This window comes from Astatotilapia calliptera, chromosome 3 (genome assembly GCF_900246225.1).
Source record: "Astatotilapia calliptera chromosome 3, fAstCal1.2, whole genome shotgun sequence".
Taxonomy (NCBI): domain Eukaryota; kingdom Metazoa; phylum Chordata; class Actinopteri; order Cichliformes; family Cichlidae; genus Astatotilapia; species Astatotilapia calliptera.
The window spans coordinates 51,628,266-51,645,293 of NC_039304.1; the positions used below are offsets into that span (position 1 = coordinate 51,628,266).

Sequence of the window (17,028 nt, forward strand, 5' to 3'; positions counted from 1 at the left end):
TGTGGAGTATTACTCACAACTGCATGTTGGTCTGGCTCAACAGGAGGCTGCACCAGATGCAGTACACCACCACCATCAACTGATAGAATATGAGGTTTATACAGGTCACTTATAACTTACAAGGGACCAAATGGCAATTAACAAACATACCAATCACCTTACACTTCATTGTCATTATGCTCTCAGAGACAACCAAGACTGAGGGAAGGCAAAATCAGTAGGAAAATAACTTCACTACAAAAGAATCCATTATGGTAAAGAGTTTATCAGATGAATGAGTAGCACTGCAAAGGTGACTGTGAAGAAAGGATGTATGCACATCATGTATTATTTTGAATTTACCTCTTATGTAGGCACTTGTGTCTTGTGGGGTTATTGACTCAGAGGATGTCCCCGCAGAGATGCCTTCGGCCACAGGGCGCCCACTGTTTTGGCTGAGGGCCAACTGCTCAGCCTCTGTGAGTGGTGGTGGTGGAGGACCCCCACCTGTTTTTCAGGCCTCTGCTTTTTTTCTGTTGGCTATAACGGGTCACATTTGAGCATACAGAGTAAGCAAATATGTACTTGTAATGTGCTCAGATAATTTCAATAAGTGCTTACAGAAAGAAAATTAATGTAGCCTCTAACTGCAATTGATTTACATGGGACAAACAGACCAAGCACTATGGCTCATAATACAATTACACCTTACCTGTTTGGACTATATTTTTATATCTCATTTTTACTTGCTGCCAGGCACGTTTGGGGCCTGTTGGGTTGCACCTGCGCTCACATCACGTCACAAAATAAAATGTATAAAATAACAAATAAAATAAAATAAATAACGTGTTAAATGGGTGGAAATCCCTAGATCAATGTTTAAATTAACACTCACGCATTGACTCTGTCGGCTATGTTTTGCCATGCATGCTCCCTTTCTTTTGCAGCTGAGGCTGTGTTACTTTTTTTCTGCAAAATTTGCATGTTATCGGCATATGCTGCCATCAGAATTTCGGCCTCAAGCGCTGTAAAATACATTGACCGCGCCTTCTTTCCCTCCGTCTCCATGGTGACTCGCTTAATCTGTGCTCCACTAACCAGGGCTTTATGTATCCTCGTGCGCGCGCTTAACTTGGGGTTAAAGCAACTCCACGTTGACTGAACTACTTGTTATCAGCCTTTCTGAAACCGAATATTCCGAGTTGGACAGTTCGGGGTTACTCAACCATGAGTATCGTTTTTCACTCTGAGTTTTCTAAACCGGCTTCCTGAAATAGGGCCCCTGGTTTCTCAATTCTCAAATACTAGAGTCCGGACTCGCGTTCTCGCCAGTCCGGACTTCGTAAGTTTACATGTGTTACGAGTTCAAATTGGGGATGGACACAAGAGGAAAAACCACAATAACAACACTGGTCTGGCCGGGTTGAGTCAAACGATGATTTTAATGCACACACGCGTGGGAGATGGACACTGTATGCAGACAGCCTCAGATCTCAAAATGGTGGAGCATTGCTCAAACTCTTATAGCCTCTGGTGCCTCCACCTTATCATAAAAAGCCTAAACACACTCAAAAGCCTAAACACTCACATGCTTTTCTCTCACACGGCGCCTAAGCTACGACCTTGGCTCCCTGTTTATCTGCTCCTGCTGAGATGGGGCAGAAAACTCCAGCATGTTCTGTTCTCTTCTAATCAGACAAATAAGACAATAACTCTCTGCGAACAGTATTTCTTATAACTCAGCAGTATAATGCATCATAAAACAATGTCATTCATTCACAACAAGTCAGCAGTTTAATGTAATGCAAATCAGTTTAACTAATGCAATAGTTATCAGCTTCTTCTAATTCAGGAGAATAATGCAAACTAAAACTACATAATAATTCACAATCTTTAATTAGGGGTATAACATGGCATTAAATAATATTATAATCTAACAATTCCCCCTGATGAGCTCATTAGAATAATGAGCTCACCTACACCCTATAATCCAGTGTGGCCGGGTTCATCTCTTCTCACTCCTGAGGTCCTTTGTCCCCCTGAGGTGCGAACCATATGTGGGATGACCTCTGTGTTTGCGCAATTCAGATGCAAGAAAAACTATGATTCCAACAGTAGCAGGTCCAGATGACACTCCCCTTGTCTCCCACAGCTTTATTTGGTGCTACCTTATACCCTTCAGACGCACTCAGACTAAAACCTCTGTCAAAGAGCTTTTAGCCTTTATTTTATTGCTGCAGCTACCAGTGTCGTCCAGTTGGGTGATCCTCTGCTCTTCTTTCTTCAACCTTAGGGGTTAGACAACCCTTCAGTCGTGGCACAGATCAGGGGATTATTCTGCCCCGATTTCAAACAACGATCTGTGTATCCTCCAGAAAAAGGAACAGGAAGGTGTCCCCCTTTTTTGCCCAAAAGCCTCTCGAACTTCGTTGGTCTGGTGTTCCCGGATTTCCGCCAACCCCTTCATGGTTATTGCTGTGTTTATGGGATCCATCCTTTTGTGGTGACTAGCTGGAGCCCAAACACCATGACCCTTGGACCCAGTTGATGTCTCGGCAGTCACTGTGTCTGTCTCTGCTGCGAAGGATCCTCGCATATCTGTGACCTCGTCTGGTGTCTGTTCCTTTCTCTGTAAGAGACAGAAAACCAAAACACCTCTCTTCCTACCCCTAATAATCTAATGTTATTATCTACTGACCTTCTAATGATTCAGAATTGGTTTAAAACATTCAGAATGTCCCAGGGACTTATTCTAATCATATCCTATGTGTGTGTAAGCATGTTTGCATTTAGCCCTCTGCACTCAAAGTCAATACCTACAATATATCAGTCCGGACAATCACGCCGAACGAAGCTTATGACCTTCAAAAGACCAGGTGCCAACTCGTTATAAGCACATTTGCAAGGTGTGTCTGAAAATTATTGAAACCCCTCTTTTTAACAAAAGACAAAGAAATTAACAAATCTTCTAAACGCTATCCAGTTCATTTCAATGAGTAATGATTAAACATGAAAGTGATAGTTTATGCTTTTTCACTGATTCTCTAAAAGGTCCGTCTTCTCGGACCGCTATTAGCTTAAGCTTTACCATTCCTAGGGTATTAAAGACACAAATGAAGTTATAAAATGTTCAAATAATCCTTGTTTGATGTTAAAGCTCAACTTTCCCCCCCTTTTTTGACACATTCCAATGTGTCAAATCAACGGAGCTAGAACATTCAAAAAAGTTAGGCAGCTACAAAGTTTCCCAGACTCTTAAGGTGATCTGCGTGTAATGTTCTGACTCAGGTATTTAATATTTTAATAAATGTCATTTAATCAACTACCACTACTTAAGCTTAGCAAAAGACATAATTGAATAAAAGATCACAAAGAATAATATGATATCAGTGGTGTGTAAGCGCGTGCGGCCTTCTTTGCTCCAAGTCACTCAAATCCATAGATCAGCCAAACATCGCGCTGACTGTAGCTTTTAACCCTTATTAGCTTGAGCACAACTCTATAATGAGCAACAAACTGCAATATGTATAAAGATAATCATAGTTACACCTGCAAAGAAAGATTATATGATTATCCTAACACCTGTAAATAAAAGATCAACCTGAGGTTATAGCAATCACTGGAACGCAAATGTTAGTATAATATCAAAAACTTCAATTAGATGATGATCAATGCAATGCTTAGTACTTGATTCTGATACAATAATAATGCCGATGTGAAAATAACGTTTAATTTGACACATAAACGTTTATAGATGGCTCTCTTAAATTTGACCTTCCCCTGGTTTCTCCCTCCCTGACCACAGCAGGGGAAACTCTGTTTAGATTCAGCCATGAATGCAGCTCACCTGATTCATCACTGAGCTCCACCATCACTGGCGTCTGACAGGGTGGCGCTGCATATTCTTCCTTTAATGGGTCTATTTTCAATCTGTTAATTAGATTACTTAAACATGAAGCAGACTACGTCCACCACAAGTCAATACCGCTGTAGATGTGGCCAATCATCAATCTATTACCAATTAATAACAACAGATAGCTTTTATTTTATGTATGCTCTTAATCAACCACTCACCCAGAGGATCTTCAATCCCAGGAAATTCCTTCTCCTCTTAAATGAGTCTGTCCTCCTTCCATGCCCTGGTAACTGGTCCATCCGGAGCCATCTGATCTCAAAATATGCATACAACAAGCCAAACCACACCTTGGTCACACCAACCCTTTTCCGCCCTGAAGATGTCCAATGCCATCTTAGTCTGGACTGTCAAAGGTGACTTTAACGCTGACTGTTCTGACAATCCATTTTATAACGTTTCCTGGTCAGATTTGCCAATCTCTGCACCAGGGTTTTAAACGTTTTGCCATTTCCATTAGTTTTTTTTTTTTATTTAGTTTCGACTCCAGATTTTCAATTTTTACCAGTTGTAATTAGTTTTTACCAATTCTTTGCTAGTTTAGTCTAGTTTTTATTTTCTGAAAATCCTTAGTTTTCAGCTTAGTTTAGATTAGTGCCATTTATAGTTTTAGTTTTGTTTTGCAAAAATTAAGTGTCACCAAATCCCAGCTCCATTATATCAATCATGCTCTTCTGCTTATCCTTGGGTATTAAGATTATTAGCTCTTGCTACACCAGGCGTTCCTAATTTTGGTTCAAGTGAATTAATAGACCTTTTGAAGGCGATTGTTTCACACATTTATTTAGATGTCCCAGTCCTGTTGTCTCGGGATGCATCACGCTGCCTTATCTGGGGTTAGCTGTTCTCTGGGGATGCGGGTTGAGTGGGGGAGCTCTTCAAGGAGGGGGAGTGTACTCCCCCTGATGAGCTCTTCAAGTGCACTTTAAGGTTTGTGGGATTTTTTTAGTTTTATAAATGTCCCTCATAACCCCCTGATGACCCAGTAATTCATTTTTGCGCACTGCAGTACACATTTAGTTTTTGCTTGTAGCTCTCATCCTCTACTTGCCACTCCTCTAAGTCCTGATGTTTCTTAGAGAGGACAACAGTACCTTTAACCTTATATCACATGCGTGGGGGTATGGCCTTGCCAATTGTTTTTTGTTTTTTTTTTCCCCCACCTTTTCAAAATGGCTGGCGTGCCCACCAGCACATTTTTGGAAGAAAAAAAGGTAAGCTTGATATTTACATTTAAAATGTTTTGTTAAACTCAGATTTTTATTTTATTCAAAAATAAACATCTAGTAAACAATTTGAGGGGTCTTTAAGAATTAGGCTTATTGAGTTTCACAGAGAACATGACTAATTTATTAATGTGTATTCTAGTGCACGTCGGGACTTTGTACTTATATTTATTTCACTTTTTCCTAATAGACAACTCTTTAACAAAGGCAGAGAGAATTCTTCACAAAATAACTGAGCGAGATTCAAGCATAGTTTTTTTTTTTTTTGAAAATAATGAGAGTCATGTGAGCCAAATAGGAGAGGGTGAGACCCCAGTAAGAACTACACAAAGATTATCGAGATGCAGTGGCAGGTGTAATAGAGAAAAATGGAATTTTTGATTTTAAGTTAAAAATAGAATCTGGGTGAAATGCAGAAATGTTTTCCACTAAAGTAAAAATAAGAGTCGCAATTATAGATGAATCCATGGCCCCTAATTGTTTCTACAAGATCACGTCGTTGCTGAAAGTTATCAGTGATCTCAATATGCGAAAAGGATTCACCGTATCTGGAGTTCAAGCTCCTCTTGACTGAGAAACCTGGGACAAACGTGGACATGACCTGAATAATATCAGTAATGAAGAGTTCTCTCCAAAACTCAAGAAAAAGCTTGCCTGAAATGGTTAACAGTCCAAGGCATTTCAATTATAGAGTGGTTGGGTGTAACAATGAAACAGATGTGAGATGAGGGATAAAGGATAAAGGATAAAATGCAGTTTCAAAGCAAATCAATTCATTTTCAAAATATAAAATTCAATTTCAATTTAGTGATGATCATTTTCAAACCATAAATTCAATTTCAAATTAGACTAATTCAAATTCAGTTTTCAAAAGCATTTATTCAAGTTGCAATTCAGATTCAATCTGAGCAATTCAAATGCAAATTGAACTTATTCAAATTCAGTTTCTGATGGCACAGATTTCTGCCCATACACAGTGCCCAGCTGGATCGGAGCAGTGTCTTTCTGCCACTTTGACCGTGTCTGCAGTGTAGGCAGGTAGTGGCGTATGAACTGTGTCCAGAAGCGATCGGATAACACCTGAAAGGTCCTCCATGATCGTCGTCCAATGAGCTCTGAGTCGTGGTATATCACTTGGGGTAGGGAAGGGTCTAGCCGCCCCATCAGCAACAAATTTGGGGTAATGGGGTCTGGGTCAGCCACGTCTGATGACACGTACCCCAAAGGTTTCGAGTTGAGTATTCCCTCGATCTCGATCAACACTGTTTGGAGTATTTCCTCTTTTACAGCCTGCGAGCCCAATGTGGAGGCCAGAGCTGCCTTTATGGACCTGATCTCTCGCTCCCAGGATCCTCCAAAGTGGGGAGAACTGGGAGGGTTAAATCGAAACTTGATCTGCTGCTCTGCTAACTTGCTTTGTAAAGAGGGATGCAGGGCTTTGAAAGTTTCCTGGAGCTCCCGATCCCCACCTCGGAAATTTGTTCCCTGGTCACACAGTATCTCAGCTGGTTTCCCACGACGAGAGACAAATCTTCTTAATGCCATTAGAAATGAGTCGGTGTTGATACTAGACAACACCTCAATATGAATGGCACGAGTTGTCAAGCACTTGAAGAGCAGGCCCCAGCGTTTTTCATTTCTCCGACCAACTTTCACCTGCATTGGCCCAAAGCAGTCGATGCCTGTTGAGAAGAAGGCTGGCTGATGTAATCGTAGGCGTGCAAGGGGAAGGTCAGCCATCTTTGGGTTGGCAGGTTGGGCTCTCCATTTTTGGCACTCAGGGCAGGAGCGCTGTTCACTTCTTACGGCTTCACGGCCGCGAAGAATCCAGTATTTCCTTCTCAACTCTGCAAACAATCTCTCTGCTCCTGGGTGTTTCAAATCACTGTCAGCCTGTCGGATGAGTAGTCTGGTGACTGGATGTTTAGGGTCCAATACTACTGGATGTATCACAGCAGCTTCCAAATCATGGCATCGTCTGAGACGACCACCTACTCTTATGAGTTGAAGCGACTTATCAAATTCCGGGTCTAGGCAAAACAGACGGCTGGATGAGAGAACTGGTTTCCCAGTGGTCAGGCACTGGATCTCATCAGGGAAACTGTCTTTCTGAGCAGCTCTCAGCAGAATAAGCTCAGCCTCCTTGTAGTTCTCTGATGTGAGATTGTCACCAGCCGCCCCGTGAAGGCACCTGGCTGTTTCTTCCAAAAGCTTGCTAAAACTGGTAAACTGCTATGCATCAGGCAGGGAGATAGAGTCAGTAGACACAGCTAAGCAAGTTATTGGTTTACGCTGCTCCTCAGCAAAGTCTGTACATGGTGTGGCTGGGTGCTCTGGCCACTGGTCTCGATGTAGCTGCAGAAACGGGGGCCCACATGCCCACCGGGACTGGACTGTGAGGTCTTGTAGCCTTTTACCCCTAGTTAGATCATCTGCCGGATTGTCATATGTTGTCACATAACGCCAAGACTGGCTGTCTGTCAGTTCCTGGATTTCAGCTATCCGAGTTCCGAGCTAGCAAGTTGAGCTCCAGTCAAGGCTGCACATAGTTCCAGACGTGGCATGGACATCTGCCGTTTAGGGGCCACCCTAGAGCGGGCAGTCAGGAAAGCAACTTCCACCTTTCCAGCAGCATCTTCCGTCCGTAGGTAGGCAACGCTTCCATATGCCTGTTGAGATGCATCGCAGAAGATGTGCAACTCACGCCTACTGTCAGATTTGTCCAGCTCTGGCTTACATAACAACGTTGTAGACTAATGTCGTCCAGATGCTGTAGCTCACCCTCCCATTCGTTCCATGCCGAGAGCAGGTCACTTGGTAACAGGGGGTCATCCCACTCACGCTTTTTGTCCCACAGCTGCTGGACTAGTACCTTCGCCCTCGTTGTGAAGGGGACGAGAAACCCTAGTGGGTCATACTGACTCGCCAGAACCCGGTAGATGTTTCTCATGGTAGGAGGATTCCTCTCCAACTGCATGGACTTGTAGTGCAGAGTGTCAGAGCAGCACAACCAGCGCAAACCTAGAGCAGGTTCTTGAGGGTCCATATCAGTTTGATTCAGCCACTGTACGCTGCTCTCTGATCTTATTTCCTTTGGTAGATGGTTGATGAGATCTGGGGTGCTGCTGGCCCACTGTCTGAGCTCAAATCCTCCCTCCGATAATAGTGACCGTAGTTTGTCCACAACCTCTGTGGCCACATCTGGAGAAGAGAAGCTCTGTAACCAGTTGTCAACATAAAATTCTTCTCAATGGAGTCACGCACGTCATCTCCCTGGTCACTGTGGTCATGGACGTGTCGCTGGAGTGCATAAATTGCACAGCACGGTGAGCATGTTGTCCCAAAGGGGAGCACCTGCCATTCATACACCTTGGGATGGGTGTCTCTTTGCAGATCGCGCCAGAGGAAACGTAGTAGTGGCCGGTCCTCAGGCAGTAGTCTCACCTGGTGGAACATCCCCTTGATATCACTGCTAACTGCGATGGAGCGTTCTCTGAAGCGTAGCAGCACACCAAGAAGAGAGGCCCCCAGGTTCGGGCCTGGTAAAAGCAGCTCGTTGAGGTTCTGATCCCTATAGGTGAATGAGCAATTAAACACCACACGGTTCTTTCCGTTGTGTGTCACCATGTGGTGGGGGATGAACCATGATTTCTCTGACATAGCCTGCTGCTATCAACTTTGCCATCTCCGCTTGATAAGCTTTAGCCTTCTCTGGGTCTCGACTGAGTCGCTTCTCCGTGCCACGTAGATTGGGGAGTACTGCTTCAGGTGGCACCCGGAGTGTAGGCATATCACTGACACGCAGAAGGGGAGTTGAACATCTGTTTACTCCCTCAACATTCAGTCTTGTCGTCTTTGCCTCCAAAAGCCTCATAGCTTGCTCTTCCCTCCGAGACCGTGTCACTAGTTTCTCACTTCGATATGGGAGAGTGTCGAGTTGCAAAAGCCTCTCTACTTGACTATGAAGCTCTGATTGAGGAGAGGCAGTTGAGAGGAAGAGGCACTGTTGCGGTTGAGCAGAGTGCTTAAGGGAGGGGATTGGTCCCTGTAGTACCCAACCAAGTCTAGTCCTGACTGCAGCTGGTCCTCCAGGTAAGCCTAGGCGCACAGGTTTGATGGGCGTTACTAGGTGAGGACAGTCAGAGCCGATCAGAAGGAGTGGCTGGGCATTTGTGAAGGGCTGCAAGGGAAGCCTTCTCTATTGTCTATATTTCTGTTGAAGTGCCTTCACAGGGTATGAATGTTCAGCCAAGCCTAGGTCATCTGCTGTGAAGGCTCTCTCAATGGTGAATGTTCTGGATGGTTGGCTGGCAGGGGAGACTTTGACTGTCACTGATGCGCCATGCAAGGTTCTCAATCCTTGTCTCACCGTACGTAGAGTAAGACTCTCTGCCGTTCCCTGTAACTGCAGTCTTTGAGTGGCCTCAGGGAGAAGGATCGTCCTCTCAGATCCATCATCCAATATGGCGAATGTCTCCAGGGTGTGCTCATCGTTCTGCAGCAGCACTTTGGTTATCTTCAGAAGTACTTGGCTACAGCCAGCACGCCGGTCTACATAAAGTACCTCAGTAGATGGTTTACTCCCCAGCTCAACGACGTGTTCCATTGGTGGATTGGGTGCAGCAGGTCTGAGATTCACTTCATGCAGGGCCTCTAGGTGTTTTCCCCTGCATGTCTTACACTGCACTTTAAGTCGACACTGAGCGGCCTGGTGGTGCCGCCCACAACGCCAGCAGCGATTGTTGGACTTAATCCAAGTTGATTTCTGCTCCTTAGTCAGCATCTTGAAGTTTACACATTGATCTAGGAAGTGCAGAGTGTTATTACAATATGGACAATAAGCTGTGTGCTTGTCTTGGACCTCAGAAGTGGAAGTGTTAGGTGTGGCTGTGTGTGGACAGGGATAGGACCCAAGGTGCAGACTCAGGAGACAGAACTTAAACCAAAACAGCTTTAATGCTGAACGCAAACATAACATAACTGGAACAAAACTCAAAATAAACTAACACCGGTGGATGGGCAAAACACACAGCAAAATAAACGGTAGATCGCGACACGGACACAGAGAAACACAGGGCTTAAATACACAGAAGGAGCAATCAGGGAATGAATAACAGGAGGGAAACACAGCTGGGGCAAATCAGAACTGACGAGACAAAAGGAAGCGTAAACTGAACACACTGAGATAAGACAGAGACCTTCAAAGTAAAACAGGAAACACATAACACAGACTCACATGCAGGCACTACAGAGGGAACAGAGACGTGGGACCAGGGCAGACACAAACACTGACTGAACACGGGGATATAGGAACTAAGGATACACAGAGACGCGAACTAGACAAGGGGATACAGGTGATAGGGGAGACAGAGCAACTAAAGAAGACAGAGACATAAACCATAAGACAGAACTCAAAGAAACCAAAGACTAAAAAGTATAAATAATATAATAAACTCAAATACCCTGGGTCAACGACCCAGGCATCCTAACAGTACCCCCCCCCCCCCCCCCCCTTAAGGGCTGGCTTCCAGACAGCCCAAACCAAAACACCAAAACAAAAAAAACCCCAAAAACAACCCAACCAGGGCGGGCGGCGGGGGAAACAGGATGGAGGGCTCGAAACAAAACCAAACAAGGAGCCAGAAACAAACAAAAAAAAAGAACAAACAATGGAGCCCGGAAAGCAACAGAACAAAAAAACAGGCTCACGACAGGCGCAGGCGGCCAGGAAAAACAGTTCACAAAAAGTTCAGGGGGCCGACCCGGAGGCTGACAGCACAACAGTCCAAACCCGGGCAGTTCAGGGGGGCGGCCCGGAGGCTGACGGCCCAAGAGCCCAGAAAACAGTTCAGGGGGCCGGGCAGGCAGGAGACACCGGCGGCGACGGAGTAGGTCAGGAGGCCGACCGGGCGGGAGGCACCGGCGTAGTTCAGGGGGCCGTCCATGACGGCGGCGTAGTTCAGGGGGCCGTCCATGATGGCGGCGTAGTTCAGAGGGCTGTCCATGACGGCAACGACGTCCAGTCATCGGCCGGACAGGACAGGCAGGCCGGACAGGATGTGCAGGACGAGCAGGCCGGACAGGACGAGCAGGCCGGGCAGGACAGGCAGGCCGGACAGGACGAGCAGGCCGGGCAGGACATGCAGGCCGGACAGGACGTGCAGGCCGGACAGGATGTGCAGGACGAGCAGGCCGGACAGGACGAGCAGGCCGGACAGGACGAGCAGGAACAGACAGCATGGAGACCTCAGGAGCAGACGAAGCTGAACACTCGGAGACTGGACCAGGGGAAGCTGAACACTCGGAGACTGGACCAGGCGGAGCTGCAGAGGCTGAATCCAGACCAGGGGGAGCTGCAGAGGCTGAGGCCGGACCAGGCGGAGCTGCAGAGGCTGAGGCCGGACCAGGCGGAGCTGCAGACTCGGAGGCCGAAGCTGGACCAGGCGGAGGCGAAGCAGGAACAGAGGCCGAGGCTGAAGCCGGACCAGGCGAAGCACAGGCTGAGGCTGAAGCTGGACCAGGCGGAGACGAAGCAGAAGCAGAAGCCGAAGCTGAAGCCGGACAAGGCGAAGCAGAAGCCGAGGCAGAGGCTGGACCAGGCGTAGCAGAGGCAGAGGCTGGACCAGGCGTAGCAGAGGCAGAGGCTGGACCAGGCGTAGCAGAGGCAGAGGCTAATGGCGGCTGAACAGGCTCCTCGGGCCCTCCAGCTGACGTGGCAGAAGGCTGAACAGGCTCCTCGGGCCCTCCAGCTGACGTGGCAGAAGGCTGAACGGGCTCCTCGGGCCCTCCAGCTGACGTGGCAGAAGGCTGAACGGGCTCCTCGGGCCCTCCAGCTGACGTGGCGTGAGGCTGAACGGGCTCCTCGGGCCCTTCAGCTGACGAGGCGTGAGGCTGAATGGGCTCCTCGGGCCCTTCAGCTGACGAGGCGTGAGGCTGAATGGGCTCCTCGGCCCTCCAGCGGAGACAGGTGGCTGAAGCGATTCCTCGGACCCTCCAGCGGAGACAGGTGGCTGAAGCGATTCCTCGGACCCTCCAGCGGAGACAGGTGGCTGAAGCGGTTCCTCGGACCCTCCAGCGGAGACAGGTGGCTGAAGCGATTCCTCGGACCCTCCAGCGGAGACAGGTGGCTGAAGCGATTCCTCGGACCCTCCAGCGGAGACAGGTGGCTGAAGCGGTTCCTCGGACCCTCCAGCGGAGACAGGAAGCTGAACGGATGACCGAGGAGAGGAGCGACGGTGGCGTCGCTTCCTTTTAGACGAGGGAACAGGAACCGGTGGAGAAACGGAGACCTCCTCCTCATCCTCCGACCACACAGACGCCAGAAAAAAGGCAGGTGAACGGACAGGCGAACAAGGCCCCAGCTGGCGTGAGGAAGGGGAGGAAGGCTGCAGTGGCGATGAAGCAGAGTGTACTTTGTCCTGCGGCAGCGGTGGGGAAGATGTAGTGAGGGAGAGAGCAAGCTCACTAGCCCTGACTTGCTCTCTCCAGGCAGTAATGGTGTTGTCCAACTTAGTGTCCTTAGCAAACTGGCTAAGCCGGGGGTTAAAGCGAATGATGGCCTCCACCGCACTCAGCCCCACTGCCATGGTCCTCAAATCAGGGGACTGGGTGATGCGGTCAAGCAGGCTCACCATCCGCTCCATCTCAGTGTTGTACTCCGAGGAAAAAGAGTCTGCGGGGTCCATGTTCTGGTCGCGATCTTCTGTTAGGTGTGGCTGTGTGCGGAAAGGGATAGGACCCAAGGTGCAGACTCAGGAGACAGAACTTAAACCAAAACAGCTTTAATGCTGAACGCAAACATAACATAACTGGAACAAAACTCAAAATAAACTAACACCGGTGGATGGGCAAAACACACAGCAAAATAAACGGTAGATCGCGACACAGACACAGAGAAACACAGGGCTTAAATACACAGAAGGAGCAATCAGGGAATGAATAACAGGAGGGAAACACAGCTGGGGCAAATCGGAACTGACGAGACACAAGGAAGCGTAAACTGAACACACTGAGATAAGACAGAGACCTTCTAAGTAAAACAGGAAACGCATAACACAGACTCACATGCAGGCACTACAGAGGGAACAGAGACGTGGGACCAGGGCAGACACAAACACTGACTGAACACGGGGATATAGGAACTAAGGATACACAGAGACGCGAACTAGACAAGGGGATACAGGTGATAGGGGAGACAGAGCAACTAAAGAAGACAGAGACATAAACCATAAGACAGAACTCAAAGAAACCAAAGACTAAAAAGTATAAATAATATAATAAACTCAAATACCCTGGGTCAACGACCCAGGCATCCTAACAGGAAGGGGTTGTGGCTGAGGACCTTTGGGGGGCAGTGTTGTGTGTTGCACCATGCAGCACGGTGGTAGTCCCTTTGGTGGCTCGTTTATCTCTTTTCATGCTGCTCCTGTCTCTCGAGCTCTCCTCTACCTTCTCTGTGTGACCTCCGCCCTCTTGAATGACCAGCTCATACTCCAGCCACTCTGCAAAGTCTCTCAATGATGGTATTCCATCTTTCTGTGGGTAAAGGTAACGGCGGAAAGCAGCACGTAGGTCTTGGGGTAGCTTTCGTGTCAGTCTAGCAACATGAGACCCGCATTGCAGCTCTATGTGTCCATCTTCCCCAAGTTGCTCTAACATGCCGACCAGAGCACGGACTCTCAGTGCAAACCTTCTGAATCCAGTTGTGTCACCTGGGCGGATGCTGGGCTCATCCATAAGCTCTGCTATCCTCTGCAGTGACAGCTGGTGCGGCTGACCGTAATGTTTAATGAGCGAGGCCATCGTGTCAGAGTAGGGGTGAGGTGAGTTACTGTAGGAGTCAGCAATTAAAAGAGCTTTCTCAAATTTAAGGTGGTCACATAAGACCTGATATTTGAACCTCTCCGTTGCATCAAAGGGGAGAATATTGTCTAGGGCAAGCCTTAATCTAGCAAACTGCCTGGGATCACCCTGCGTGAACTCTGGGATGGAGGGCGATGGTCCTCTGTAGGTCTTCTCCTTTACACCTATGGCTGTAGTGGGAGCCAACACTTGTTCTGGGGGGAGCATGTTCGCGTCGAAACTAGGTCCAGCTAGTGATTGAGATAAGGGAGTGGACTGTGGTGCACGAGGCTGAAACTCAGGAGCTTCAGTGGCTGAGGGATGCTGTAACTGTAGCTCTTGTAAGCGTTGGCTAAGCTTTTGTGCAACGGCTGGTAGCGGTGGAGGTGGAACAGACTGTACCTCTGGTAGATCAGGATGATCTCTCGGGAGAAAAACTGGAGGTGGTGGTACTGGCCATTCTTCAGCTGCATCCTGTGTGTAGGATATATTGTGCTGCTCTGGTCTCAGGGGAAACGGCTGTGTAGTTAGAGGTGTGGAGATCCAAGTGTTATCAGCTGAAATGTAGCCCCCTGGTTGCTGGGCAGAATGATTTGTTATGATGATTTCTGATATGAGGTTCAGTTCTACGGTGGTGAACACAGGGTGTGCACAGGTCAAGTGCCAGTATGACCCTCCAGAAAATAACGAGGACAGGGGATGATCGTTCAGCTCTTTAATGGCAGATTTAGCGTGGGTGTGGGTATGTGTGTGTGGTTCAGTCTTATGGACGCACACTCTCATTGAACCCACATAAACTGCTCCCGAGCATAACTTGTGATTCACACTGCCTTCATGAACACCATTTTCCATCCTAGTCAAAACATTACTCACAAAACGGCCGCGCCCTCTAGTGGCGAGGCAGAAAACTGCATCACAGTCCTGCCTTCAGAACATATGGAGTTAAACATGAATCATTGTTTCAACAATATATTTATTGTTGTCATAAAACAGACAAGAAGACAACAACAAACTGCTCCTCCCATTCAACACATGTCAGTCCATATCCCAGCAAACTAAATCATCTCCATTTACACATCAAATAGAAACATAAAGATAAGATAACTCTTTATTGTCATTGCACAGTCATACATAGTACAGTAGTACAATGAAATTGAATCACTTGTAATGATTAGAAACTTGATAGAATTTCAAATCTAGTTTGGGGAGTCATTCAGTGAGAAACAGTGAAATGATTTTCCATGTGAAAAGGTGGACAGCAGAAACAGAAAGAAACAGTGAAACTAAAAGAGAAACAAAGAGCTTTGGAACAACGAGGCAGCAGGAGGACAGCTGCAGTTTAACAGCTTCAACTCACTGACAGGAAACAACATTAGAAACATCATCATCCTCAACTCATCTGCTGCACTGACACTGACACCTTCAACGGACACACCTTCACTTTACCAACAGTGCGAATGTATGGAAACAACCTGTGAGTGAAAGTGTGTGTGAAGGTGTGTATGTGTGTGTTAGTATCAGGATCAGAGAACGACAGCTTTCCTCTGTTCCAGTCCAGATTCACTCTGATCCTCTGGAGCTTCTTCTGAACTGAGAGAGCAGTTGATGGAGCTAATGGAGAGTGTGCTGAGTATTTATCTTGATAGAACCGTATTCTCCATAATCCAGACAGTGTGCGTTCCTTCCTCTGCCATGACTCTGCTAACACACCCAGAACCCACCATGTACTGTCTCCAACATCAACATCCCAGCTGTGAGTCCCTGAGTTAAAGCCCTCAGAGCCCAGGACAGAGTAGGAATAATGAATCCTCTCTGGATTATCAGGAAGCTGCTGCCTCTCTCCTCCTCGTCTCACACTGGTCAGATCTTCAGACAGGATGAGGTCTGGGTTTGCAGTGTTTGGGTCCAGAATGAGAGGAGTGTAGGAGACCATGTCCTTCATGTTGTTCCAGATGTTGAAGGTCAGGTTGCCCAGGTGTTTGGCCTGGTCTGTCAGAGCTCCTGAGGGCAGCTGTGGATCATCCAGCAGGGGGCAGCGCTGGACTCTTTCCACTGCAGCCTTGTAGTTGTGCAGGAATGAGACGTCTTCAGCTCTCAGCTCCTCCTCTGTGGCTCTGACTGTGTCTGAAAGAGCTGCTATCTCTCTGCTCAGAGCCTCCATCTTCTCCTTCATCATCCCACTCTTCTGCTCCTCTTCCTCCCTCAGTGCAGCCAGCCTGGCCTCCTCTTCCTCTGCTAGAAACTGCTGAAGCTTCTTAAACTGCTCCTTAATCTGCCTCTCTGTGTGTCGGGCCTGGACCTTAATGTGTTCTGCTGTTTGATCAAACTTCACTTGAACTTCTTCACAAACCTTTAACTTCTTCTTTAAGGGCTCCAGAGTTTCCTGAAGTTCCTTCTTGTGTTGTTGTGCAGCTTCATCAATGGGTCTGAATCTGTGATTGGTGTGTTTTTCTGAGTCTCTGCAGACGAGACACACTGGCTGCTGATGGTCCAGACAGAAGAGTTTGAGTTTCTCAGAGTGCAGACTGCAGAGAGCCTCTGAAGCTCTCTGATCTCTCTCCTGTAAGAACGACTCACACAGGTTCCTTAAAGCTCGGTTTAAAGGTGGATCATAAACTGATCTTTTCTTACAAACTGGACACTCGTGTGTTGGTCTCTCTCTCCACCATCTCTTCAGACAGTCTTTACAGAAGCTGTGGCTACATGACAGAAGAACAGGATCTCTGAAGACCTCCTGACAGACCGGACAGCAGAGATCCTCCTCTGATCTGGAAGCCATTGAGTCTGTGAGTGAAGCTGAAAACAGCAGACAGGAAGTACAGTCAGTCCTGGCTCCCCTCCCTCCTCTACCACCTTCACTGAAACTTCCTTTGAGTCATGTTTTTGCTCAAACTCACATTCAGTGTGTGGAGCGTCAGCAGCTTGAAGCAGCAGTGTTGGAGTTTTCCACTTTTCTCTCCTGTAGCTGGACTCACTCAGAGGAAGCTGCTAGTTTGGTCTGAGCTCAGTCTGATCGTCTGTGCGTCTCTCTTTTCTGAGGATGAAGAACTTCCTGTTTCCTGGTTTTGT

General features: G+C 47.3%; 1 protein-coding gene across 1 annotated transcript; it reads right to left on the bottom strand.

Moving 5' to 3' along the window:
- Window positions 1-15,329: 15,329 nt before the first annotated feature.
- Window positions 15,330-16,753, bottom strand: LOC113019733 (nuclear factor 7, ovary-like). Its single transcript, XM_026163553.1, has one exon. It carries the CDS (start codon window positions 16,736-16,738, stop codon window positions 15,350-15,352), a length of 1,389 nt encoding a protein of 462 aa, XP_026019338.1. The 5' UTR covers window positions 16,739-16,753; the 3' UTR covers window positions 15,330-15,349.
- Window positions 16,754-17,028: the final 275 nt, after the last annotated feature.

Bases quoted from the DNA above. Each gene is read 5' to 3' on its own strand.
- LOC113019733 (XM_026163553.1), bottom strand. From the start codon at position 16,738: ATGGCTTCCAGATCAGAGGAGGATCTCTGCTGTCCGGTCTGTCAGGAG.